The sequence below is a fragment of the Onychostoma macrolepis genome, chromosome 13 (genome assembly GCF_012432095.1).
Source record: "Onychostoma macrolepis isolate SWU-2019 chromosome 13, ASM1243209v1, whole genome shotgun sequence".
NCBI lineage: Eukaryota > Metazoa > Chordata > Actinopteri > Cypriniformes > Cyprinidae > Onychostoma > Onychostoma macrolepis.
In genome coordinates, this window is record NC_081167.1 from 1,923,673 (window position 1) to 1,950,278 (window position 26,606).

The following is a 26,606-nucleotide window of genomic DNA, read 5'->3' on the forward strand; positions in this document are numbered from 1 at the left end:
TCTGCTCCGATTCCCAAGGAAGATCTCTAAAGACTGCTATACTCACCCGTTCATCCTCCTGCCTGTTTTTCCATTGACTCTTCTGTGCAATAAACATCTTATATGTTTACTTACCATCTGTGTCCAGCCACTTCTGTTACAGTAACTGTTTATCAATGATTTATAATGCATTTGTAAATTAGTTATTATTAGTCATTTATGATTGAACACCTTTATAATAAACCCTTTACAAAGGGAACCATAATGTAACATGTTACTGACATCAGTAACATGAGGGTGAGTGAATGATGGCAGAATTACATTTTTGCTCAAACTATCGATTTCATTTGCCAGATACAGTGCATCAAAGGAATAGAGGTCACTTTTGGTCTTCATCTCTGTTCCTTTTGCTACAGACAAATTATGATCCACATACAAAACACGAAATAAGGTTATGGTTGCCTACACAGCAGTAAGTAATTGAAAGGCTTGACACTGGAAAACAAAAGCTCCATTCAAGACTGCAAATTGAATTTGGTAATATCCATTAATGTCACTACAGCAAGAGGGAGAGAGAGAGAATGCTCTTCAAGGTAATTACCTTCAATTTTCTGCTATTAAACTCCATCAGAATGGACAGAACGCATATCAGAGATGAATCCGCACACATACAGAGAGCGCTGGCTTCCACTGTGTCCACATCCACAACCTTTATTTACTCGTATTTATTCACGCAGACATCTATGAGCTAACGAACTACTGAATAACATTTACATTTACATTTAGTCATTTTGCAGACGCTGTTATCCAAAGCGACTTACAATTGGGGAATACATAAAGCGATTCATCTTGAAGAGGCAATCAGACAGACGAAGTGCTTTCAACACCAAGTCTCAGGCATTGTTCAAATAAGTACAAACTACCAAAGGAAGGAATAAGTAAAGAGAAAGATTTTTTTTTTTTTTTTTTAAAGTTTAGGATGAAGTCAAGTGCTGTTGAAAGAGATGAGTTTTCAGCTGTTGCTTGAAGATTGACAGGGATCCAGTACTCCGAATAGGGGTGGGAAGATCATTCCACCAGCCAGGAATGGTGAACGAGAATGTTCTGGAGAGTGATTTTGAGCCTCTCTGTGATGGTACCACGAGGCGTCGCTCACTAGCAGATCTCAGATTTCTGGAGGGGATGTAGTTTGTTAATAGAGAGTGCAAGTAAGCGGGTGCTGAGCCTGTGGTTGTTCTATATGCAAGCATCAGTAAAGCATAACATGCTTCAAGCATAACATGAAACGGGAATACATGAGGTCAACATTTAGAAAAAAATAAGAATGAATTTGACTGGTATATGTCTTTTACGAGTTTGTGTGCAGCAGTAAGTTAAGCTTATAAAATGTGTCACATGAGTTTGAACGATTTTGAAGCTCTGTGGACTTTACATAAGCGGTCTGTTAAAGGAGTCATTCAGATCTACTCAAAAGTTTTCATGCATCCTGTTTACTGTGGCAAGAGGTTGTGTATATACAGCCAAAATATACACCATAATATACAAGTACTGAAATACTTTCCTATTACAGCCAATGTCATTTAGTCAACAGCAAATGGAAAGGTTCAGAATAGGCCGTTAAAGGTTCAGAAATGCAACAGTCCTTAGCTAGTTTCAGATGCAAAGTAAAATATTTTGTCAAAATGCACAAAAAATTGCTTAATTACATAAAGCAACCAGGGTTAGGGGGCCACAAGAGGGCTTCAGCAAACCTCCAAATGGGCCTCAAGATGACTTACAGTGATTTAAAATATGTCAAAAAGGCATTAAAATAAGCTAAAACACCTCTCCCCCTAAGTATCCCCCTCAATTTTTTTTTTCTTTGAAGAATGCCTTGGAAAACCTTGATATATGAGGTAGACTAATTAAAAACTTTTGGGCATTTTTATAAAGAATATACATTTTTCTTATGCCAAGCTCAACAGAATGTTCTTATGTAGGAATTGTGAGAAAGAATACATTTAAAATCTCTATCCTTAATTCTTAATATAAACGACTGGAAAAGTTGTGTCATTTAATTAGTTAAAAAGAGTAAGATCCCTCAAGAACATTCAGCTCTTACTTTAATTATCATTTTTTAGTGACTTGTTTTACTCTACAGAAGTAATGGGAAGTAGACTACCCAAAGATTAAAATAAGTTTTGAAGACAAATCTAGGCGTATAGAGGTCTTTGAATATTGTTGTGAACAATGGACAATGGCCTTAGAGTCAAAATGGTTGAGAACCGCTGGCGTAAGTTGCTGTCTTTAAGCGCAAAAGAAGTCCATGTCCTACAGAGAGAGAGAAAACAAAACCTGTAATGCATTATCAAAAAAAAAAACAATGTGAAGAGCAGTAGATTAAATACTTACAGTGGTTGGGATCTCAACTGTTTTCTTCTGAAAAACGTGAGTCTCATTGACATGGTTACTGGGGAAATATCCAATCACACCCATCTGGTCTACATAGCGCTCCCCATAGACCTGCAAAAGCAAAGCTGCTGCTGTGATTTCTGGGTTTGTAGTCAGATCAGCGGAGAGAAATGTCAAATATAAAGACACGCACACTTCCAGACCAGAAGACTCCGGCTCCCTCTGCAGGCTTGAGTTTAGAAAACACATAGATCATCTGGCCTCGCCTCAGGTTTATGTATCTGCAGTCTGAAGCGACGTAGTCTTCAAGAACCTTAGCCATTGAAAGCACATCTGTGAGGCAGAAACAAGACTTCAGAAACAAAGAACAAGTACAGATAATAGGGGCAGTCATAACACCATTATCTTGACTACAATAACAACTAATACATGTACATACTGCTAAAATAGATCAGATGATTATATCCACTCCTTCTGGAATTATATAGGCTATACATAAAGAAATTCTGGTCAGAAGTTAAATATAAACTTCTAGATGTTAATATTTCGTTATCACCCTCAATGTTTCTATTGGGAGATCTTTCTTCCATTAATTCTTCACAAGATACAAAAACATTTATCTTTACCTCATCCATACTAGCAAAAAAGTACTATTAAACTGGAAGGATAGAACTGAAATATCTATTCCACAATGGTTCAACCTATTAATAGATACTTTAACACTTGAGAAAATGACTGCCTCACGTAGAAATAAAATGACTCTATTAAAGCTCCTGGACAACTGAGTTTGAAACATGAAACGAGGCATAAAATTAAGGTGTGGATAAATTGGATACTTGGTGACTTGCATTTAAGTTGTTAAATAAAGCGAGTATAGTGTGAAGTATATATATTTTTTATAAGTATATCTGTGTTTTTTTGTCTTATGTGTTCAGCGTGTGTGGTATAGTATTGCTCATGTCTGTGCGATATATGATTTATTTGTCTACATTATATGCACATAGTGTTGTATTATATATTATATATATTATATTTAAAAAACAAACAAAAAAACAATAAGTGAATATTCCCACCACTACTGCCCAGAAAGAAAACGCAGTTTGTTGACCAACAAGTTGTTTAAGCTGTTACTAAGTAACCTGCCTCTCAACAACATGTAAGCTACAAACATCTTTGAAAGAAAGAAACAGCTTAATCATAATTAATAATTTAGTTTTCAAGTCATTACAAATAGCTATGCTGTATTAGTTGTGTAGGCTACTGTGATGAACAGTAACTCACATGAACAGTCCTTGTCTGCACAGATCTTGAAGTCTGCCAGTTTCTCCATGAGAGCAGCATGTGTCCCGAAACACACAAACCCCACACAGATCCACAGAAAGATCAGGCCGAGTGACTTGTCCATATTCATATAACTGTAAAACAGGAATCACTTCTCAGTGCCACACTCTCTGTGAAGAGCAGCTCTGAGAGTCCAGCCCCACATTCCAGCTTCAGGGAAAACAGCAGCTTCCGGACTCACACTGACCCACACTGACCCACATTTCTGCTGCTGTTCAATAACATGACAGAACACCGTGTAATACCTCTTAGCAAACATCATATAATGCTGCATACATAACAATAATGGATATATATGAAAATTAATGAAGGCAATACAGCTTCATGTGCACATTCAGAAAACATTACACATTTTTATATCTGCAATTTAATGCACAAATAAAGTGCCCTCCAAGAATGAAAATTAACAGCATAAATCCTTGTAGTTTCTTGTGGTGTGAATGCTCTGCATTAAATTGTAATTAAGACTGAAGAAATAACGGTTTTCTTTCTGATTAATGGCAGTATATACTGTGGATGTCACAGTCAGACCCATGGCAGCTGTGATACTCGACTGCTGGATTTCTCCGTTTATTTATTTATTTTGTTTGTTTGTTTGTTTGTTTAAAGATAATTGATGAGGTCAGCACACTTGTATTACTTTCATAATGCTCAACCAATCAAATCTGAGGACTGATACTGTATAACTAACTCATCATCATCTTGTCGAAATGTTATAGATAAGTTATAATAATGTTTCATAAAAGCCAAACAACCAAAACTATTTTGTTATGGTCCAAATATGTAGCTTATTGCTAGGGAAAGTATTTATTTAGTCATATCCATATTTGGATGTCCTACCTGGATGATATGAGATGTTTCCTAAACTCTAAAAAATGCTGGGTTCAGTCTGTTGGGTCACTTTACTGGGTTGTTTTTAATATTTTTCCCAGGTGCTGGGTAGTTTTTCTATTCCTCTTATTGCAGACAGGTGACGTTGTTGCGCTGTTTGATTGGTGATCACTAACTTTAAGTCACTCCACATACATACTGTAGGGGAAGATGGAGAGGGGGGGGACTCCCATGAGCATTCTGCATACTGATAAACTGTAACACATTTACACTTGAGGTTAGCTTTATGCAATACCCAACATACTATTTTGAGAATCAAATGGAAACAATTTAACAATTTAGTTGCAATGGCACAAAAATAAAAATTATGAAATCATGACCCCCATCATTACCTGAGAGAGAATTTACCCCGTGGGCATCTGACCTTCACAAAACATTGCATCTAAAGGCCAAATTAAACTTAACAATTTTAATTTAGTAAAAGCCAACTAAATTGGTTAAATTGTTCATCTGGATGTCCCTAAACTGTTTTTTTCTTTCAGGTTTACCTCACTAATTCCTTAATTTGCGCGAACACACACACACACACATACTCACACACACACACACACACATGCACCCCAGTAATAATATTTGAAGAGTTCAGATGCAAGAGCCTCTAAATGCCGTCTGAAATTTTCTTCTAAAATGACCATTTTAATCAGGCTCCTATATTTATGTTCAGTTATTTCACTTTAATTCCATAGAAAAGGACCTATACATTGCCATTTGAATACAATTACTGAACCTAAACACTGTAGCCTTTTTTTCTCAGACTATTTCATCCTGAAGTGGAGGCAAGCTAAAGCTAATATCTCCAATTCACTCTCACTCACTGTTTAACACTTCATCTTTAGCATTTGCAAGTGACCTAATGTTTTGGGGGCCTTTTGCCACATTTTAAGTAAGCCATCTTACCTCAAGAGTACAACTTTACCTGTACACTTCAGAAAAATAAAAACTAATTATATATATATATATATATATATATATATATATATATATATTAGATCAATTTACTTCCATACAAAAGTGTTCTAAATACCAAGTGAAATGTCAACATGAATTAGTAAACAGTAGGGGTGTGCGATATGACGATTTTTGATCGTGGACGATAATAATGTCTCCACGATCTGCTTTTGAAGAAATATGGTAGTATCGTGCTACATCGCACAGTCTATCAGCTGCAGTTCTTATTCCTCCGTCTCAATATACTGTACATTATTCGGATCTGCTTTAAAGCCTTGCCGGTTAAATGCTTTATTCACGTGTCGGTCTGACGCGCGCTTTTTCTGAGCCCGTACACCCGAAGCGCGCGTGCTAAAGCCTGTCAGAAAGCGCCTGATTACTGAACTAAGTTATCTTGTGCACTAATACTGTCAAAACACACAAGGTTTATGTATAGACTCCGTTGCTTATGTCTAAAATGAGTAAATAAACAGCTGAGAGAAACGGATGCGTGCCTCTGTGTATTAGACGCGTGCAGGTCTTAAAGGGGCAGTACTGAACACAGTGTTGCCAACTAATTTTCAGAGAAAGTTGCTAAAGGAAGGTCAATTTGTTGCTAGAAGTTGCTAAATGACGTTGTGATGTCATTGCGCGATGACGTCATTGCGTAATCACGGCGCAAAATTGTGTCACAACATCAAATCTCAGCAAAAATATATTTTATATATGTTAATTTAGATTTGTTTGTAAAATAATATGCATAATATAATATTAAAATATAAATAACTGTATTTTAAAAAACGTTGAATTATTGAACACTTATACATTTTTGAATGATTACAATTTAAGGTTTGCTTTTTTTTAATAGCTAGTAAACTAGTAATATAACACATTCTCAACAATTATGCTTTAAGCAGTGTATTAGTAGTTAGTATGCTACACTCCAAGAAAAGGCTGTAAAAATAGGGCACAATCTACTATGTTAATATGAAAGAATTTTACGTATTGCTTTTTTACCTGCATTTTAAATTACGCATTGTGTTTTCGGGTTACAGGGTTACAATGGATAATGGATAACGTCCTGGAAAATTACTAGCAGCCTATATTTTCCATTTTTCTTACAGCGTACTAACTGATCAACAATTGCAAGTACAAGCTATAACAAAGTGTAGCCTATCATAAATGAACAATTATTCAGTTGTTATTATTATTATTATTATTATATTGAAGAAATGCAAATAGCAGCTAATTCAATTCACGTGATGTGTGTACTGCTAGGCATCTTTGGTTTTCTTTTTGTGTAATTAGGATGGAAAATGTGTGTCTTTTTATTGTCTGAGTCACTTATCAAAAGTTGCTAAAAGTTGCCAAATAAATTAAAAAAATGCTAAATTTGTTGCTAGGTGCTTTTGGAAGAAAAAGTTGCTAGGGTAGTCTGAAAAGTTGCTAAATTTAGCAACAAAATTGCTAAGTCGGCAACACTGACTGAACATGCTGCCGACTGTCATTAAAGGGATAGTTCACCTTAAAATTTCATTTCTGTCATTATTTACTAACTCGCATGTTGTCCCAAACCTGTATTAATTTCTTTCTTGTGCTGAACACAAAAGAAGATATTTTGAAGAATGCGGGTAACCAAATAGTATCTGGTCCACATTGACTTTTGATAGAAGGAAAAAAAAATACTATGGAATAAGTCACTGGGGACCAGCAACTGTTTGGTTTTCCACGTTCCTCAAAACAGCATTTATGTTTAGCAGAAGAAACTCATTCAGGTTTAAAGAAACTTTTGAGTGAGTAAATGATGATATAAATATAAAAAACTTTTTATTTTGGGGTTAATTATTCCTTCAATGTTAATAAAACACCAAAACACAAAGAGAAAAATCACTCGCTACTCTTGACTGAAAAACGTTAATACAGTTGATTTAATAGGAATCAATCTATATAGTGTTTTATTTTTATATTGTTGATTACATTTCTTGAATGCTCCTGCTAAATACACCTATTGTATAGGTGTATAGGTCACTGTTTAATTTGTAGGGTGAATTCGGGTAATCTGGGACATTTTTTGCAATTTTGACTTCTGCGATTTATTTCGATATCTATCTAACACATTAGATCAACACATTAGACTTTTCTGAAATCCCTAAGATGTTTTCTAACCACACCAGAAGAAATAATGTAGATATTATGCCCAGAGGAGACATGCCACACCTATTAAGTGTTTTAGTGCCCCCCAAAAAAATTCTGCCTGAATTTGATAATCTGGGACAGGTCACTGTATAATCTGGGACATATGTATTAGGCCTAAAAAAAGCCTATATTCACCATACTTTATGCATGCCAAACACAATATCACCAATAGCTCCCTTCATTCTACTCTCATTCCATTGGTTTAGCTTCTTCTTATTTCTCTAATTTTCCTCTCTCTCTCTTCCTCGCTCTGTCTCTTGCCATCTCTTTTCCTGACGCTGTGGTGCCATTGCATTTTGTTATACATTTCATTGAGTTAATTAAAGGCTATGGATATTTTCATATTTTAGCTGACTTAATGACTGTGTCTGTGTGTGTGTGTGTGTGTGTGTGTGTGTGTGTGTGTGTGTGTGTGTGTGTGTGTGCGTGTGTGTGTGTGTGTGTGTGTGTGTGTGTGTGTGTGTGTGTGTGTGCGTTTGTGAACAGAACATTTTGAACTGGCCTGGGCGCAGATCCCCCTCCTGCTCAGTGATTTGAACCGTTGTATATACTAAACTAACTGGGAATTTGGGAAATTAAATTAACGGTTTACTTCATCCTGATACCTTTGCTTGCTATTGGAATACGTTTCCCAGATTCCGTCTCTGTAGCATCTCTCTAGCTCGCTGGTTTAGCTAGCTGCTAGCTACTGTGAACTTGTGCTAATGTTATAACCTCCAGAATTAACACCCATTTCTCATTATGGCATATATTAGCCCTTGTCATTAGATTTATGAAGTCCCTAAATGCATATTTCCCCCATTTGAAGACTGTCCCAGATTACCCAAAGCATGCTGTCCCACATTCTCAATCATATTTGATAATGTGGGACAACAAAAAAATGTTTGAAAGAAAAAAAACTAAAACACATTTTCAACACTTTAATACATATTTTGTTGCTTGAATAGATCACAAACGTAATTTAACAACAATTAGGAACATTGTCTTATTTATGACAGATTTATGTCCTTAACATGAATCTAGTCAGAATCCTGTCATTGACCTTGTCATGCAATTCCCAGGGGAGCTTCTTGATTGACAAGTGCCCCGCCCCTTTCTGTGGACTCACCCCCATGAAGTCATGTGATTTTTTGTCACATGACATCCATGCTAAAATTATAGTAAAAGTCCTGTTGACAAAATTTGATTAGAACAGGAAATAAACACACTGGAGTTTAGGTGTCCCAGATTACCCGAATTCACCCTATATTATGTGTATTTGTAATGTGTATCTTTGTTCTCATTTTTTAATAACAAAGATAAAATAATGACAAAGATTTTTATCTTCGCCCACTTTGGCCTGAATATCCACCATTCTTTTTTAATATTTTGTTATCTTGAAAGGTTTTGTCTTTATAATAGGGAAATTAGTTTGGCTGTAATGCTCAGACAACTTGCAAAATAGTAAAACCAACATGACAAAGAATCGTGATAAAATCTTGAATCGTGATTTTTCTTAAAAATATCGTGATATTATATTTTTGCCATATCGCCCACCCCTAGGGCAATAGTGTACTAGGGGACAAAATCTTCCCCATCTTACCATACACACAGCTTTTCATTTAAATTATTATACTCTTAGGCGTCTCTTCACATTATTAACATTTTCAAGCTTTTACAGCTGCTAAACTTTCAGGCAAGGCTTTCAAGCTAACCTAAAGTTTGTCTTGACAAACTTTTTTTACCTACTTTCAATTATTATACTCTTAGGTGTTCATTCGTAACATTTTCAACAACTTTAAAAGCTAAATAAAGAAATGCTAATGCACACAGTGTATAAATTATCTTCCGTCTCCAAAGTAAACAGAAAGCCAAAAATCCCTAAAGAAAAAGTTGTGTCTCCGTGTATGTTATTGATCATGTTTTTTTTTAAATAACAAAACTGATGTAAAAGCAGTGCAATGTTTTGTTTCACTTCTTGTTGTGTGACACACAGCTATTGATGTAAGGTTGCGCGGTGATTGCAGCATACCGAAATGATGAATATTCATCAGTCACTCAAATTATAACAATACTTCCGTCTTCTTTTATGAGAATGTTGTGGATACACTTCTAGTGCTCTCACGGGATCTATTCTATTATATTCTATTCTGTTCTATTCTATTCTATTCGCCACTTATGACAACGTCTCAAAGAGCAGTAACATTATAAAATACAGTACCAAATAAGAAAACATATTTCGCTCCCTTTCGCCTGACGTAACGCTTAGAAAGTTTGCATGACGCACTTCCGCAAACTTGGAGCGGAAGTTGTGTTGTTGTTGTTGTGGGGGTTGAGCCCCGCCGGCTCGAGTTATTTAGGATGCTTCGCTCGCTCTCTTTGTGTTTATATCTGTCTGAAGCGGCGGGCTGAATGGCGTAGTCTGAAGCGGTGGTTTTTCAGTCGCATGTCGGTATTATTTGAGGGTTTGGGCAGGGATGGACTCGCTCTTTGGGACCGCGGCTGCTGCGCAAAAGTCCGGCTCTCCAGCGGCGAGTAATGGAGCTGCCAGCAGAAAAACCGCCAAAAACGGCAGCAAAAAGTACAAAAACCGCTCAGCCCGATATCCGAAAGCATGCAATAATCCGCCTTATCTACCTCCAGAGGTGAGTTTGCTCTGGTTTAGCTGAACTCAAACACATCTGTCTGTTTTACAGCGAGCTGTCCGACTCTCTGCTTACGTTTACTGCTTTTATTATTTGTTTATATTTCCTTCTGGCAAGACTGTATATTTTGTATATCTCAGGGCTTGTGACTGTAAATACAGTGATGGTGTTTTAAGCGTTGCGTGCTGAAATGTTGATAAAATACATAGATTAAACTGTAAAGTATACAGTTATTACATTGTATAATGCCAATGTACCAACCTCTTCGAGGTATGAAGAAGTGCTAGGTTATTACTGTAAAATTTGCTAATAGTAAGACAGGTGGAACAAGATAAAAGCCACTGGATAAAATTAGCCTCTCTAACAACTCAAAAATAGCTGAGCGCATCGTTACCCTATAAACATTATAATAAACATGAACTGAATAATATAAAATGCAGCATAAAACATCTTTGATATCATAAAATCATGAGATGTAACACAGAAATTCTGGAAATGCACCTTTCCCTATAAATAGTCATATAATCTACTTATAAAATATAGCCTATATTTACAGTATTTTACAGTAGAACTTCACGTGTCTTTTAAAATATTACAATTAAAAAATATATAATATAATTTTTATATTGTTGTGGGAAATACATTTTAAAGAAAATATATTCCACATAACCTGTCCATTAATTTGAGCTTATAAAACCGCTTGATAATTACATAAGAATTAGTGCTGTCAAACGATTAAGTTTTTGTTTACATAATTTATGTGTGTATTGTGTATATTTATTATGTATACATAAATACACACAGATACAGCATATATTTAGAAAATATTTACATATATATAAACGTAACATATTTTTCGATATTTATATATACATAATATACACAGTACACACACACACATTATGTTAACAAAAACGTATTTTGTATGCGATTAATCGTTTGACAGCACTAGTAAGAATTGGATTACAGCATTTTACACTGCAGACAATTTGAGAGAATTCATGGTTTTCACTCTTTTGTTTGGATTCGCAATAAAGGAGAGCTTCAGTAGAAAGAAAGAACAAGACGTGGACATCAAACGATCAATAAAGATGAGAGAGAAGGAGTGTAATGAGAGGTTGGGCCGTTTCATGACATCCAGTTTGTTGAATCATTATTGTGTCCGTGTTGTTTCACTGCATCATCATAGTAAAGTGTCTGTAATGTGACGCTGACACACTGCAACAGCTGTGTTTGTGAACTGATGAATGCTGATTCAGTGCTGTTTCTTTTACACTAGTAGAGTCAGTCAGATGATTACTGTAGCCATCATTAGTGGGACTCGTTGAACTAGATTGTTAGAATTTTAATAAAAGCAAATGAATTATGTCTAGGGCTGTGAACGACACCACGTTTTTGTTTGTTTTCCTTGTTCATCTTGTCTGAATTGTGACTTGTTTACATTAGCAATAGCAAAGCTTGCTTTAAGTTACCTGACATGCAGTTCAAATGTGATGTAATGCAGTGTGTCTGATCTCAAACGACGGTTAAAGCAGTAAGACGTGTATAGTAAGGGACTATTCTGAATGAGCTGACAGATCTGTTGACTTTGTTAGCGGTGTCAGCGTGGCTCTTTCTCTTCTTTGTGCTTTTGAATCCTGGCCTGTGTGACTTTGAGCTCGGTTCAGCATTAACTCTGTCCTGTCTTTTGTTTCAGGCTGAAGAGGGAAACATTGAGTACAAGGTAAACTCTCTGCACGTTAACATCTGCACAGATATTCACCAAATATATGACCGAACACAGCAGAGCGCCTCAGATTTGGACATGAATGTTTGTTGAAAGAATACATAATATTTTGCATTGCTTTTTATTCATGCATAGGTTACCCACAATGCACTGTAAGTAGCTAGTCTGAGCGTCTCCTGTGTAAATGCATGCAGCAGTAGATTAGCTTTTTATACACTACAGCTGCTGTCTGCGAACAAAACAGTGACACTCCCATCATTCAGCATAGACTGTTGTTGTTGTTATTGTTGTGTGTGTTTTAGCTGAAGCTGGTGAACCCCACGCAGTACCGCTTCGAGCACCTGGCCACGCAGATGAAGTGGCGCCTGCAGGAGGGCCGCGGGGAGGCCGTGTATCAGATCGGTGTGGAGGACAACGGGCTGCTGGTGGGCCTGACGGAGGAGGACATGAAAGCCTCTCTCAAAACACTGCGCAGGATGGCTGAGAAGTGCGAACACACACAGACACCGGCCTCATTCTGTGTGCTAATATTATCCTGACAAACTCATCTCGTCTCATAGCTATATCAAATCATATATCACAGGAGCATGCATAGGTCATACAAGAGAAACAAGAGAAAGCTCTCATGCAATCATAATAATATACTTGTAAAATGTGTGTGCATTATCTTAGTATTAGTTGTGCTGTTTTTTGTACTGTCTGATACATGTGCATATAGATTGAAATATAAACTCTGTGAAAAAATAGTGCACTTAATTCTATTAATTGTGCACTAGTGGTGTACGTAAAATCTTAAAAGTATTTTTAAACATAAAAAAAAAACCTGCGGATAATATTAATGAAATAAAAGGTCACTTTGTGACTGTCTTAACACACTTAATACACATTTAAAAAGTGCACTTTGTAATTATGTCAATGGTTTTCCGTATAAAGTCTTTGTTTTAATCATATTTTGTTGTGCTTTAAAGAAGTACACTTATTTTGTTGTGTTGAAACACATGCACATGTACTTAATATTAATTTCAACCATAGTATGTTATTTTTCATTGAAATTAATATTTTAAATGTACTAAATTGCAAATTCATCATTACAAATGTGTAATTACTAATATATTTAAATGCATGATATGCATGTTTCAATGATATTAAAGCATATTATAGTTTATCATAAATGCCTGTCAGTAATTTCAGCAGTACTTTAGCCATATTTCAAATCTGATATGAAATGACATAAAAGATGTCAAAAAAGCACTCTGAAGTTGAGCTAATTGCATTTGACATGCATTTAATCTTTCGTTTAATTGCAGTTAAGTGTCAGAAAACATTATATTCAGTTTGCACTTGAGTATATTCTTTTAAAGTGTATTATTTCAGTCATTAGCACTCTTCTTGTTTTCACGAGGGCTGCTGTGTTCTTGGCCGGTCCGGTGAGGGTGACGGCCGCAGTGTAGTGTTGTGTGTGTGAATGCTGTGTGTGTGTGTGTTCAGGGTGGGTGCAGACATCACGGTTCTCAGAGAGAGGGAGGTGGATTACGACTCGGATGAGCCTCACAGAATCGCTGAGGTGCTGGTCAGGAAAGTGCCAGATGATCAGCAGGTAATCATCTGCTGTTTGTGTCGTGTTCGTCTGAGGTGTTTGATGCTCTCAGGCCTGTGTTAATGGCGTTATGCTTCTGCAGTTCTTGGACCTGCGGGTAGCGGTGCTGGGTAACGTGGACTCAGGGAAGTCCACTCTGCTTGGTGTACTCACACAAGGAGAGCTGGACAACGGGAGAGGGAGAGCGCGACTCAACCTCTTCAGACACCTTCATGAAATCCAGACGGGACGGACCTCCAGTATCAGCATTGAGATCCTGGGCTTCGACAGCAAAGGAGAGGTGAGAACTGCTGCACTGTGTGCCTCAGACAAGCGCAGACTGATGAAGAGTGTCGCTGTCCTGTGATCACACATCAGTTTATTTCTATGACAGGGTGTCAAGTTTCACTGTTGCTTGGCAGCTGTAAACAAACTAAGCTCAAAATGTGCCTAACCCCGTTTTATAACAAGTTCTGGCTTGCCTGGACTTGTTTGGATTGTGTCCCGATTTGTAGTTTTGCAGTATTCTTTCACTAATAACTGCCCATTAATAGCCACACAAATATATTTACTGTTGCATTGTGGTTTACACATTTCTACTGTTACGCACTGCCCAGCCGTAACTTCATCCTAAAGGTGTATTATGGATTATCATAGAGCTGCACAATAAATCGCATTTTAATCGCGATCACGATTTCTGCTTCTCTCGATTTAATAATCATAATCCTCTGTGATATTTTCCTGCTGGTTACTTATCCTGACAGCATTTCATTTTACTTTGACATTTGTGTTATCTTGCATTGGTAACAAGCCTCCACAAGAGTTCATGGCTGCGGTTGCCAGATATCAAGAGTTTAAATCCCCCAATCGGAGCTGTTTTCATAAATCAGTATTTGCATTTTTTTGCACATTGGTTTACTTATTCTTCCCAACCTGGCAACCATGTACACACGCTCTCTCTACATTATGGAAAAAGCACTCATGAGCTGAAAATACCTGTAAAACATGTAAGCTGGAATATAAAATAAAATAATACGTGTAATACAGGCAGCGTGTTTTCTTTAATGCAGTTGTTTACTAAATCTGCGGGTAAACCATGCGAGTTTTAAATTTGTGCTAATGTGAAATTGCAATAATTCTGATTAAATGTAAAAATTGTCAAGATTTTTAACCATTTTCACACAGCTCTAGATTATCCTCAGCATTAAAACATGATTGTTGCATGTGTGTGTTGATATGCATCGGTGTCTGTTCTTATCTAGGTGGTGAACTACAGCGAGTCCCGAACGGCGGAGGAAATCTGCGAGAGTGCCTCAAAAATGATCACCTTCATAGACCTGGCAGGCCACCACAAGTATCTCAAGACCACCATCTTTGGCTTAACCAGCTACTGTCCAGACTTTGCCATGCTCGTGGTCAGTGCCAACACCGGCATCGGTAAGCATTTACAGCACGTCTGACATTGTGCCATTAGGCTGCTGTTTGCTTGAACCTGTTTATCTCAGATAGTGCATGGTCTGATAAATGTCAAATCACGCTGGGCAAGTGGCACAAATAGACCTCATAATGTTTGCATTGGCATGAAGTGATAAATCAGCTGTTATCCAGGCTACTCAATAATCCTAGCATATGATCTTATGTAATGCAGAGCGTCACTCTTAAGTGTCACCCCCATTCCTTCTGTCTTCCATACCCCAGAATACCTCAGGACTGCTCTGGTCCTGGACCAAAGTGGGTCTTGAATGAAAGTATAGGGAAACTTGAGACGTGGCAGTCTAGTATTGACTGCAGGCCACAGGGCCGCCCATCCACAGCCTGTAATTTACTCCTATCCTGGTTTAATATGAAGCTGTAAGTAAGCCATTTGTAAGTTAATTACCCTTAAAGGAACATTTCACCTAAAAAATGTGCTTACCCTCAGGCCATTCGAGATTAGGATGAGTTTTTCTTCATCAGGTTTGGAGAAATATGTCTCTGCATCAGTGTCTCAGCAATGGATGCTCTGCAGTGAATGGGTGCCGTCAGAATGAGAGTCCAAACAGCTGATAAAAACATCACAATAATACACAAGTAATCCAGTCCATCAGTTAACATCTTGAGAAGACAAAAGCTGTGTGTTTGAAACAAATCCATCACCTGAAATCTATGTTAACTCTGTGTTAAATCTCAAATATCTTCAGTTCGTCTGTGATTGAGTCATGTGCAGTGTGGACAGAAACTTGGTGTAAAGCATTTCTTCTGCTGCCATTAACCAGATAACCAGCAGACCAGTTTGTTTTTATGAGTGATCGTTTGCAAATTTCTTGTTAAAATCTTGCTAGATTGTGTACAGGAGGTGTGCCTCCTGGTCCTGGAACATATGCTGACATGCCACTATGTTGTATGTTTTGGGAAAGTAGTGTGTCAGAAATAGGAGCAGATATTTGGGCGAGCGGGTCATGCGCGTCTTTGAAGGAGAACACGATGCCCTGTCTGCAACGCGACACCAGCGCACTTAAATTATGCAAGAGCAGACGGAGGCGGCGGTGTACAGTGTCTGAGTTTGACTTTCTATAAGCAAATCCATGCAAACACAGGCGCGTCCAGTTCTCCAATCATTAACTTCAGAAGACGGCTGCACTTTGGACAGATTTTACTGCTCTGCCACACAGGCAGCTGGACGTGACCCGCTGTTATTTCCATGCTCTGGACTGTGTGAATCAGCTGGGAGTTTGATGAAGGCATGTCAGTGACGCTCAGTGCCTTTGGCTGTCAGATGACCTGCTGAAGCTTATCACATGCCTACATAAGTCACATTCTGATAAGGGCCGCAGCCATCAGCTGGAAGGTGCAGGGTGTATATTCATAAACACTCCCTCACTGACTTTGAGTCCCATCACAAACTCACACCGCTGATTGAGCTGATGCTGCCGTGTCCAGTCAGGCTGGTCAGACAAACATACTCTGTTCAGAACTGCACACTATGGACGTAATCCTTATCCATGAAGCTATTATCTCAGATATGAGTGTTTTACTTTAGTGTATCGCTGGGATTCCTGGCTCAGTGAAGCATGATTTATTACACTTAGATGTTTTGTCTTTTGTATAAAGGTGTTAATTCTAAAATACTGACTCTAAACGGAATTAAAATATTGGTTGCATTTGATTTTACAGTGCATGCACTTACAGTGTACTTAAAGTACTGAGTAATAGGAGTAGGTTCAGGGTAATACATAGATATTACCTAGTAAGGTAACTGCTATAGTAAATAGTCAAGTTTCCTTTATTTCTATAGCACTTAATACAATACAGATTGTTTCAAAGCAGCTTCACAGTAAACTTCTAAAATGAGGCAGATCCAAAGTAGCAGATAGTAGCGTTGTTATTCAACTCGAGTCAGTGGATTCAATTCAGTTCATTAAACTGAACATAGTACGTGGTATGTACATGCAGAACAGGACTGTAAAATAAAGCGCTGCCAAAATATTTATAATATGACTTTCCAAACAAGTTCCACAAGATGATAGCGTGGTCAGGTGTCACTTCCACCTTGGCCTGGTTAAACTGTGTCTCCATCAGGAACATCTATTTATGTATGATAATGCAGAGCAGCCTTGACCGCCATGTTTGTTTACATGTTGCTCATCCACAGCATCTCCTCGTGTCTGCACACTCCCTCAGGATCAGATCCTCACAGCCCAAACGCCAGAGGCACCCCAGCCCCGACTGACATCCACTATTTACTTCATTTTCATAGACTGACTTAGGAGTATCCTTTTAGTAATACTGAGTCTTCAGTCTTCACCAGATAGCCTGTATAAAGACAGAAAAGTACTTTGATCAGGAACTCCACACTCGTTTGACCAACATGTAACATAACTAACCACAGTTTGTTCTAGGGATGTCCCAATCAGGTTTTTTGGCCCCGATCCGAGTATCTGCCGATAACGAGTCCCTATGTGTTCTTATAGGATTGTAGGTTTTGTGCACACTTCAGGTACATTATAGTTATTAAGATCGGCTTGAGACATCCCTAGTTTGTTCTGTTTACGTACTTTTCAGGGTAGGGGAAATATGTAATTAATCAAACCATAAAAACTGGCTTGGAAAAAGATAATGGTGATCCACAGAAGTTCTTACAGGAAACTCCACTGAATTTAGTGATAATTAACGCCTGGATTTTAAAACTAGGCATCATGTACTTGTTGAGTTTGTAAACAGTTATCATGTACTGATCGATTGGATCACACCGAACACAACAAACTTGCACAGAAAGAGACACACAACTGAAAACAATGTTATAAAATTGTTTCAAAATATCAAATAATGTCTGATTTTCTCTGAGTCTGTGTGGATCATACACTGTGTGATTTTTCTCTGCAGACTGGCTCTGACATTCAGAAACTAGTATCTGCTCATCCATCTGCAAATCAGGGGAAAAAATCTGTGCAAAAGTTATACAGTGTATTCCAGCCCTAAAGAATTAGGAATCACAGATGTTTCGAGTGGACTGCACTGTTCTGTTTGTGGATATCTAGCTTACTTGCTATTAATGTCTCAAACAAAACTGAATATCTTTAAAGAACTGATGCCACAAACGTGTTAAAAAGTGTACATTTTGATCCCTGGAAGTTAAAGGGTTTGTTCACCCAAAAATGAAAATCAGCCTGTGTTTTACTCGCCCTCAAGCCGTCCTAGGTGTATATGACTTTCTTCTTTCAGACGCCGACGTCCTGCGTCATCCACCGGAACGGCTTCCGCCAAAAGTGAAAAGTGTTTATTACTTTTGAAATATTTATCTTACAAAAACGCATGGATTCACTACAGGAGGCCTTTATTCACGTGTCAGGCATGTTTTATTACGGATGCGCGCACTTTATTTTACGTGTTTTGGACTGTGTAACAGAAACAGCCACCGACTGCAATGATAGAGCTTAGAAGAGCCAGGACCATTTTAATATAACTCTGATTGGATTCGTCTGAAAGAAGAAAGTCATATACACCTATACAGAGTTTGCTACTGAAAACATGTGACCTGGGGGCTGTTTCATAAAACAAGTTTACCAAACAAGCCAGGCTTATTTCACTTATTCTGACTTATTTTGAACCAAATCAACTGACAATAAGTCAGACTAAGTGAAATAAACCTGGCTTATTTGGTAAACTTGTTTTATGAAACAGGCCCCTGGTTGCTTGCTCTTTGGATGTTTTTTGTTCTCTTTGCTACGCCCCATTTCTCCATGTAAGACTCGTACTCTCTCTCTCCTCTCAGCGGGGACGACACGAGAGCACTTGGGTCTGGCCATGGCGCTGAAGGTGCCCATCTTCATTGTGGTGAGTAAGGTGGACCTGTGCACCAAAGGCACCGTGGAGCGCACCGTCCGACAGCTCGAGCGCATCCTCAAGCAGCCGGGCTGCAACAAAGTGCCCATGCTGGTGTCCTCCACAGACGACGCCGTCACTGCCGCCCAGAAGTTTGCACAATCACCCAGGTACACCCACCCAGATACAGTGATCAGAAGCCATAGCCGTGATGTTTTCATGATTTGGCTCTAAAGCGCTTCATCAGAATCTGTTGTCTTGTTCTCCTGCAGCATCACCCCTATCTTCACCCTGTCCAGCGTGACGGGGGAGAGTCTGGATTTGCTGAAGGTCTTCTTTAATATTCTACCTCCCCTCAGCAACAGCAAGGAGCAGGAGGAGCTCATGCAGCAGCTCACCGAGTTTCAGGTACAGCTGTGCGCTCCAGACAAGGCCCTCGTTAACGATCTTGAGTTGTTCTGAAAGGGCTGGCATGTATGTGAATGAGAAAAGGTGTGGAGAAAAATGGCAAATCAACGGTTCTACAGTTCAACGAAGTTGCTCTTTAAAAGTTTTCTAAACATGGTTGATTAAATATAAAATAACTTGCATTTAAGACCAAATTTGACCAATATTATATATTTTTTTTCTTTTGTCTCACTGCGGCCAGAGTCCCAGGCTGTGATATACATGTAAACTCAGGAATTAACTTTGTATTAAAAGAGCACTTCACTGCAGGCAGGTTAAAATTTCTCTCCTCTCCACTTCTTCATCTGTTTTTCCGCACATATTCCTGTCATGAACATGGATAGGCGCAGATATTGGATTTTGCCGATATCCCACATGCTGATATTTTTCATCTAATTTTGGCTGTTGCTGATACCATGACATTTTTCCTTTTGTTTGGAAACAACACTAAGTCTATCTTGTGCAGAGATTATAAACAAATTATTGTTAATTTTGGTTAGTGTTGAGCAAAAACTTGCTTGTTAGAACTAAATGCACATGATTAAAGTTCTTTTTATAATGAGAGTACATTGAAAGCTTTGAAAATGTAATAAAATCAATGATGTAACCTTGACATTTTATTTGTATTATGTGCCGATCCAAAACAGTGAATCTAATCACCATGCGATTCAGGAAATGATCTTATCTCTTTATTTGATCTTCAGCAATGTTTATATTTTAAGCCTTTAATGGCTGATTCCGATGACGTTCTGATAATGCTGTGCATCCCTAAGGGCCAAGTATTTTCAGGACTCAGATAATAGCTGGAATTTACTAGAACTTGTTTCTAAACCAGCACTGTTACTGATTATCAACCCAAATTTTTGTAAAATCATCCCAGCTTCCTTATCAAATAAAGTCTTAAACCGGCATTTGGTTTGAAAAAAAAAAAAACACACACACACAGCTTTTTTTGTATTATTTGTTGTCTTTTAGTGTCGTCTCGTTCATGAGTTTGTGTGTTGTGATCCTGTAGGTTGATGAGATCTACACAGTGCCGGATGTGGGGACAGTAGTTGGTGGGACTCTTTACAGGTGCGTCCTCCTCTCTTTCCTCTTGTCTGTGGCGTCCAGTAAGATGGCATTAGTGTCTAATGGGGGTGTAATGGTACACAAACACGACGGTTTGGTACGTACCTCGGTTTTGACGTCACGGTTCAGTATGGTTTCAGTAAAGCAGGAGGAAAAAATACTAACGTAAAATTGCTTTTTTATTAAACAGTGGTTTACTGAAAAAATTGCTCTTTCTTCAAATAAAATCCAATTATAATTAAAAATCTACCTCAGCTTCTGCTCTAAACTATAGGGAGCCTTACATTACTATAAGGTTACAATTAACAACAGAGCCCAAATAATAATGTACTATTTATTTGTAACTATAATAATCAACACTCAACTTAAAAAATTGTATGCAAACATGTAAACCGCACATAAGGCAGTTTTTAAATTAACTTCTAAATTATAAAATTTCTATTTGTTGTTGAAATATATTCATTTAAACAGTTGCTGTCATAACTTGTTTCACAACAGATTTATTTAAAAAAATACATTATTTACTCAATATATTTTACTTTACCTGTTAGTGATGTCATAATTATTTAGTCTAATATTTCGTGAAATGCCCTTCTCTAGACTTCATTTCTCTAGAGAACTAACGAGCGTTGACTGATGACTTGCCTGAGGTAAATTAAACGCTACGTGACATTTTGTTTTGATGTCTTTCATCGGTTGAAACACTGAGCGATTACACGAGGCATGAGATGTTCATTCATGTTTATTTCGCATTAAAACTGGTCGTAAAGAGGATGATCACGCTGCCGTTAAATGAGGCGCTATACAGCGATCTGTCACGCCAAAACGGCATTTATTGTTTGAATCTCCCGAAAAAATGTACATAATTTGAAAGATGAGACTTTGTTTCTTATCAGAAGTAACAGTATATAAAACTGGAAGATTCCAATGAAGTTGCACTCGTGCGGTGGTTAAATCATACGCACACGTTACACCTCGAGTCTAATGACTGTGTGTGTGTTCAGTGGGATCTGCCGCGAGGGAGAGCAGCTGGTGGTCGGACCCATGGACGACGGGAAGTTTCGTGAGCTGACGGTGTGCAGCATCCAGAGGAATCGCTCCGGGTGCAGGGTGCTGAGAGCCGGACAGGCCGCTACTCTGGCGCTGGGAGATTTCGACCGTTCACTATTACGAAAGGTGAGCTTGTCTCTCGGTGTCTAGAGTGTAAAGACCAGGTTTTAAAATGAGCTGTTATACTAGGATCATTGTTAATTGTCCATAGAGAAAGACTAGTGTGAAGCGTATCAAGCCGTTGTTTTCTGGCAGGGAATGGTGATGGTCAGCCCAGAGATGAACCCCACTATCTGCTGGCGCTTTGAGGCTGAGATCGTTTTACTCTTCCACGCCAAAACGTTCCACAAGGGCTTCCAGGTGACGGTGCATGTGGGCAACGTTAGACAGACGGCCACGGTCGAGGCTCTGCAAGGAAAGGTGAGTCTTCTTCATCTGGCTGATTGATAGATGCTGGATAAACCCTTAACTATGTCTGTGTATCCGTTGGTCTGGATGTTTGTTTATCTTTCTGTATCTATAGATGGCTAAGCAGCTCATTAGCTGTCTGTCCAAACTGTGTTGGTTCCAGTCTTCTTGGGAAATTCATTTAATGAGTTGGGAAGTCATTTTTATGACATCTGGTGTGTTTCATTTGGTCAAAGCAAGATGATGATATACCATTTCTACATAAAATTAAACTTCACATTGACAAAATTATGAGTTAAAGAACGTATAAGGAGTGTGTTTTTTTTTTTTTATTTTTTTTTTTTTTATTGTTATTCAATTTAACAAGGTGCTGGAAATTGAATTACTAGGCCTAAATATGCTATTGCAGTTGTTTAATATCATATTGTTTACTGTAAATGAGAGAAAAAAATAGTTATTTAATTCCTTTTAATAAATTAACCATTAATGCAGCCACTTTTTCTATTGCATCAGACGTGTTTTCTCACTCACCCCCAACTTGAAAACTCGGGGCTTAAAGAAAGTTCAGATTCTCGTGCGTGATTACAACTTTGTGGTGACATTCATGTGTGTTCAACTTGTGAATACAGTCTTTGTTGGATCCGTGCATTAGGTCTTAAAGTGACGATGTTAATCAGACAACAAAAGACAGAGAAATCATTTTAGTAGCTTTAATATGAATCAATACATATTTACATTTGATGACTTTACTCCGTATCTGTAGTAGGCTATTTCTTGTTAGTACGTTAGATCTGAAGCCTTAGAACAGATACGACTAAAATAACGAGTGCTTTGTGTTTTATGTGTGCTATTGTAATTTATATTCTTATTTTTAAGCTTATTTTCTACAAAAATAAGATGCAGAGATCAGTCATTAAAATCATTCCAGGTCTAAGAGGTGTTTCAACATCAACTACTGATTAACACACTAATTATTATTTAAATGATCAGTCAGTAGGTTATTACAGGCTTTTGCCTTTCAAACACATTAAAATGCACCAATTCATGAATGCATTCTTTTTTGTCATCTGATCCTCTTACACCTAATATAATTGCTAGAAGTTTTTAAAATAAATATTTTAATAATTAAATATTTGCATGTTCACGGTTCTCTGACGTTGGTTATGGCCACATGACATGCAGGTAAACAAATCAAATATTTAATTTTTAGTAAGTGTTTCATTTTAATTGAACATTTTTGTGATTTTTAATTAATTATTAGCTTTTCATTAAACTTTTAGACCCTTTTGGTAAACTATATAATGTTTAATGCACTTCATGCTGTTAATAATATATTTTTCACTCTTTGTATTGTTTTCCAATATGGTATATGGTAAGATAATCGTATTTCAGTCAATGTGATAAACGTAATCTAAATGTAGTCTGACTATTATTACTTAAAATAGCGTAATTGAATGATTACATTACAAACTGCAATTGTCGTCATGTAATCAGTAACAGATTCCCCAGCTCGGAGCATGATTATATAATGGTATGGTGAGACGAAATGACTCTGTTGTGGTTCGGGTGATCTGTCTGTATCAGTGAAAGGTCCATCTGTCTCCTGCAGGACGAGCTGCGCACCGGCGAGAAGGCAGTGGTGCGCTTCAAGTTCATCAAGCACCCCGAGTATCTGAAGGTGGGCGCCAAGCTGCTCTTCAGAGAGGGGGTCACCAAAGGCATCGGCCAGGTCACCAAACTACAGCCATCCAAACACAGCTCTTCTCATCACGCCCCAGAGTCAGTCCTGTGAGGCTTTCACTGCGTTTACAGTCATCCAGCGGCGTTCGGACGGCACTGAATAACGACACAGTCCTCCTGTCATTATTCACTAACCAAAGGACAGAGATTGTGTTTTTCTTTAGCTAGTTTTGTTGTTTTTATTAGCGATGTCAATGAAGAATCTCGTGGCAGCTACAGTCGTGAGAGTGAAATCATCGCTCTGCTGCACCAAACGCCAGAAAGCCTCTCTGATGTCTTTTTATTTATTTTAGCGTTTTCTAAAGAGGTTTTTTTACTCTCGAGCTTTAACAGCACAGGCTTTAGATATCTCTGCTAGAAGTCACAAAGTGTTCCTTCTGACGCTTCAGAAGTCGATCTGCCTTGACCTGTTTCTGCCTGCACTCCAGTGCTTTAGTAGCTCAGGAAAGCATTACGTTCACACGTCACTGATTATGCAAAGCAGCCTTTGTTCCTGCTCTCCGTCTCGTTTTCTCTCTTGGGTCTCTAAGCTGCAGTCACTAGTATAGTGTGCTACACCTCGGTGTGTCTCTCTGAACACTTGGTTTGGTGCTAAGGCTTTTGATTGGTTGTTTTTAGATGTTGAACAGGGGTTTGTTAGCCAGCGCTGTCCTGTAACCATCGCATGCATGTTGGTCTCAGTACTGAATCACATATCAGGACACGTTCATGCTCAAGTTTCTACTATATCACTGTTCTGTGTGCAATTTTAGAAGAAGAAATATATCTGAACCAAATTTATATAGAATGTTACAGAGAATTCTGGATGTTTTAGTTCCTTAGATTTGTAATCATTTCTACTTTTTTTGAGTGACGTCTCATTTTACACCAAATGTCTCTTTTCTGGCTTTACATGCTAGATGTTTTTTTGAGATTTTTAAAAAATATTTTAGCCTTATTTTTTGGTGAATTGGAATATTTATGTACAAATTTGTTTGTATATTGTGATGTACATAAATAAAAGTTTATTACAGTTTACGCCTGGCCTGACCGTGGTTTGGTTATTTGAGCTGGTCTCTGATTGACCTGACAGATGATGCAAGACGCTGCAATCCAGCCAAACCCAAACAGGACAGTTGATGATTTACACCTGTATCATAACGCTGTGTCTGCCACATACTTACAGGCAGAGAAGTTCACCTCAACCTCAACCTCACCTCAGAATCATTTAAATATGAGCAAAGAAGCCTGTGAAAAATTATTCACAAAAATCGAGCATTTCTTCGAAGTAAAAGAATCTCACTATGAAATAAACGTTTTTCTCCCATACACAGTTTATTAGCACCCCTAGAAATTATGAATATAACTCAGAAGTATATTCCCCCTCAGGTTTACATATTTTAGCACACCAGGGTGACTAGGAACGTGAAACCGTGGGGTAGGGGTGGGCAGATCAATACTGATCGATGCAAAAGTGTTTTTAACTAGTCGTTTTATTTACATCAAGATCTTTTTTTTTTTTCAACAAGGATGCATTAAATTGAACAAAAGTGACAGTAAAGTCTTTTACATTGTTACTAAAAATATATAATCTGTTTCATATAAATGTTCTATTAACTTTGTTCATCAAGTAATTCTGAATAAAATGTAACATGGCTTCCACAAAAATAAATAATGAGAAATGTTTCTCGAGCAGCAAATCAGAATATTATGATGATTTCTGAAGATCATGTGACACTGAAGACTGCAGTAATGATGCTGAAAATACAGCGCTGCGTCACAGACATAAATTACATTTTAACAGATATTCAAATAGAAAACAGCTACTTTAATAATATTTCACAATATTACAGTTTTTACCTTTGATTTAAAAATCAGTATTTTCTCACTATTTTTATATTGAAAATATTTTTATTGAAAATATAAAAATGTACATTTTCAAATAAATTCAGCTTTTGTGAGAAGAGACTTTCAAAAACATTAAAAACCTGACTAACCTCAGAATTCAAACTTTTGTGTGTACATGTAACATTTATTATAATTAGGCAGTCTGTGCAATTAAATATTTAAATTGATTCAAAAATTTAAAATTCAGATGGACTGTGTTATGTTCTGAAATTGTTGCTAATAAATCTGCCAGAAAAAAAAAAAAAAAAGTGCAAAAGTTTGACTATTAAGGGTACAACAGCCCTTCAGAAAATCATCAGTTACTACAGTAATAACACACAAGTGTTTCCCAGCAGGAAAATCCACCAGACAGCTCCTTCATCAAGCTCCAGCATAGTCAGCTGTCAGACTCGACTGGGTCTTCAAACGGGACGGGTTCTCTGGTCAGATGCAACTAAAACACGAGCATGTGTTCAGTGAAACACTGCTGGAGCTTTAATCTTCCTGATTTTCTGCTGGAGGTCCTGGACGTCTTGTTCAGATAGATGGCATGATCCATCGTGATCCAAAACAAACAAAACCAATCATCACAAAAATGTCACTGAAAACAAAACCAAGCTTCTGCCACTGTATGTAATACTGCTGTGAGAAAACAGCACAGCCCACACTTCAAGAAATACAGACGACATGCAGAATCTTGTTTCTGTACAGCTTTAGTCAAAATATGCTTGGATTTACACATTACATATGAAACTGATGTCTTTAATACATTCATTTCCCATTATCAATATTATCAAAGTGACTGGAAAAAAGAAAGATCTTGAATTTGAGCAGCAGTTCAAAATGACAAAGCATCTAAAGAATAGACATCAGGACATCCCAGTTTCAGTGTTTCGGTCGTGATTTGTTGCCCTCTAGTGCCTTTACAGGAACAGTTCACCCCCAAAAAATAGCATTTGCTGAAAGTGTCCTCACACTTATGGATGAAGAAGAGTTTGTTTCTTCGTCAGATTTGGAGAAATGTGTCATTGCATCACTTGCTCTGCAGTGAATGGGTGCCGTCAGATACAGC

General features: G+C 37.7%; 2 protein-coding genes across 6 annotated transcripts; one reads left to right on the plus strand and one right to left on the minus strand.

Annotated features, from left to right (window-relative positions):
- Positions 1-649: 649 nt before the first annotated feature.
- Positions 650-15,713, minus strand: LOC131552260 (otoraplin-like). 4 transcript variants are annotated; one of them, XM_058795913.1, is made up of 6 exons: positions 9,737-9,891; positions 4,552-4,740; positions 3,652-3,785; positions 2,564-2,703; positions 2,371-2,481; positions 650-2,289 (listed from the first exon to the last, which is right to left on the minus strand). In XM_058795913.1, the coding sequence occupies exons 3-6, from the start codon at positions 3,779-3,781 to the stop codon at positions 2,266-2,268; spliced, it is 405 nt and encodes a 134-aa protein (XP_058651896.1). In that variant the 5' UTR covers positions 3,782-3,785; positions 4,552-4,740; positions 9,737-9,891; the 3' UTR covers positions 650-2,265. The 4 variants fall into 4 exon arrangements, with proteins under 4 accessions (XP_058651896.1, XP_058651897.1, XP_058651898.1 ...); XM_058795914.1 differs by lacking the exons at positions 4,552-4,740; positions 9,737-9,891 and adding an exon at positions 15,567-15,713; XM_058795915.1 differs by lacking the exon at positions 4,552-4,740.
- On the plus strand, positions 10,036-24,685 carry gtpbp2a (GTP binding protein 2a). Of its 2 annotated transcripts, XM_058795910.1 has the most exons (13): positions 10,230-10,349; positions 11,387-11,466; positions 12,046-12,072; positions 12,378-12,562; positions 13,564-13,672; positions 13,755-13,952; positions 14,914-15,088; positions 18,903-19,122; positions 19,225-19,360; positions 20,415-20,473; positions 21,475-21,646; positions 21,776-21,940; positions 23,538-24,685. In XM_058795910.1, exons 4-13 carry the CDS (start codon positions 12,429-12,431, stop codon positions 23,718-23,720), a joined length of 1,551 nt encoding a protein of 516 aa, XP_058651893.1. In that variant the 5' UTR covers positions 10,230-10,349; positions 11,387-11,466; positions 12,046-12,072; positions 12,378-12,428; the 3' UTR covers positions 23,721-24,685. The 2 variants fall into 2 exon arrangements, with proteins under 2 accessions (XP_058651892.1, XP_058651893.1); XM_058795909.1 differs by lacking the exon at positions 11,387-11,466 and having other exon boundaries at positions 10,036-10,349.
- The last annotated feature ends 1,921 nt before the right edge of the window (positions 24,686-26,606 follow it).

What these genes read in the sequence shown, in the direction of transcription:
- LOC131552260 (XM_058795914.1), bottom strand. Translation starts at nt 3,781, where the DNA reads ATGAATATGGACAAGTCACTCGGCCTGATCTTTCTGTGGATCTGTGTG. An exon ending in GAGTCTTCTGGTCTGGAAGT is followed by an intron (nt 2,482 to 2,563) that starts GTGCGTGTCTTT and finishes TTGCTTTTGCAG; the next exon opens with GTCTATGGGGAGCGCTATGT. An exon ending in CAGTTGAGATCCCAACCACT is followed by an intron (nt 2,290 to 2,370) that starts GTAAGTATTTAA and finishes CTCTCTCTGTAG; the next exon opens with GACATGGACTTCTTTTGCGC.
- gtpbp2a (XM_058795909.1), top strand. Translation starts at nt 10,182, where the DNA reads ATGGACTCGCTCTTTGGGACCGCGGCTGCTGCGCAAAAGTCCGGCTCT. An exon ending in AGGGAAACATTGAGTACAAG is followed by an intron (nt 12,073 to 12,377) that starts GTAAACTCTCTG and finishes TGTGTGTTTTAG; the next exon opens with CTGAAGCTGGTGAACCCCAC. An exon ending in CTGCGCAGGATGGCTGAGAA is followed by an intron (nt 12,563 to 13,563) that starts GTGCGAACACAC and finishes GTGTGTGTTCAG; the next exon opens with GGTGGGTGCAGACATCACGG.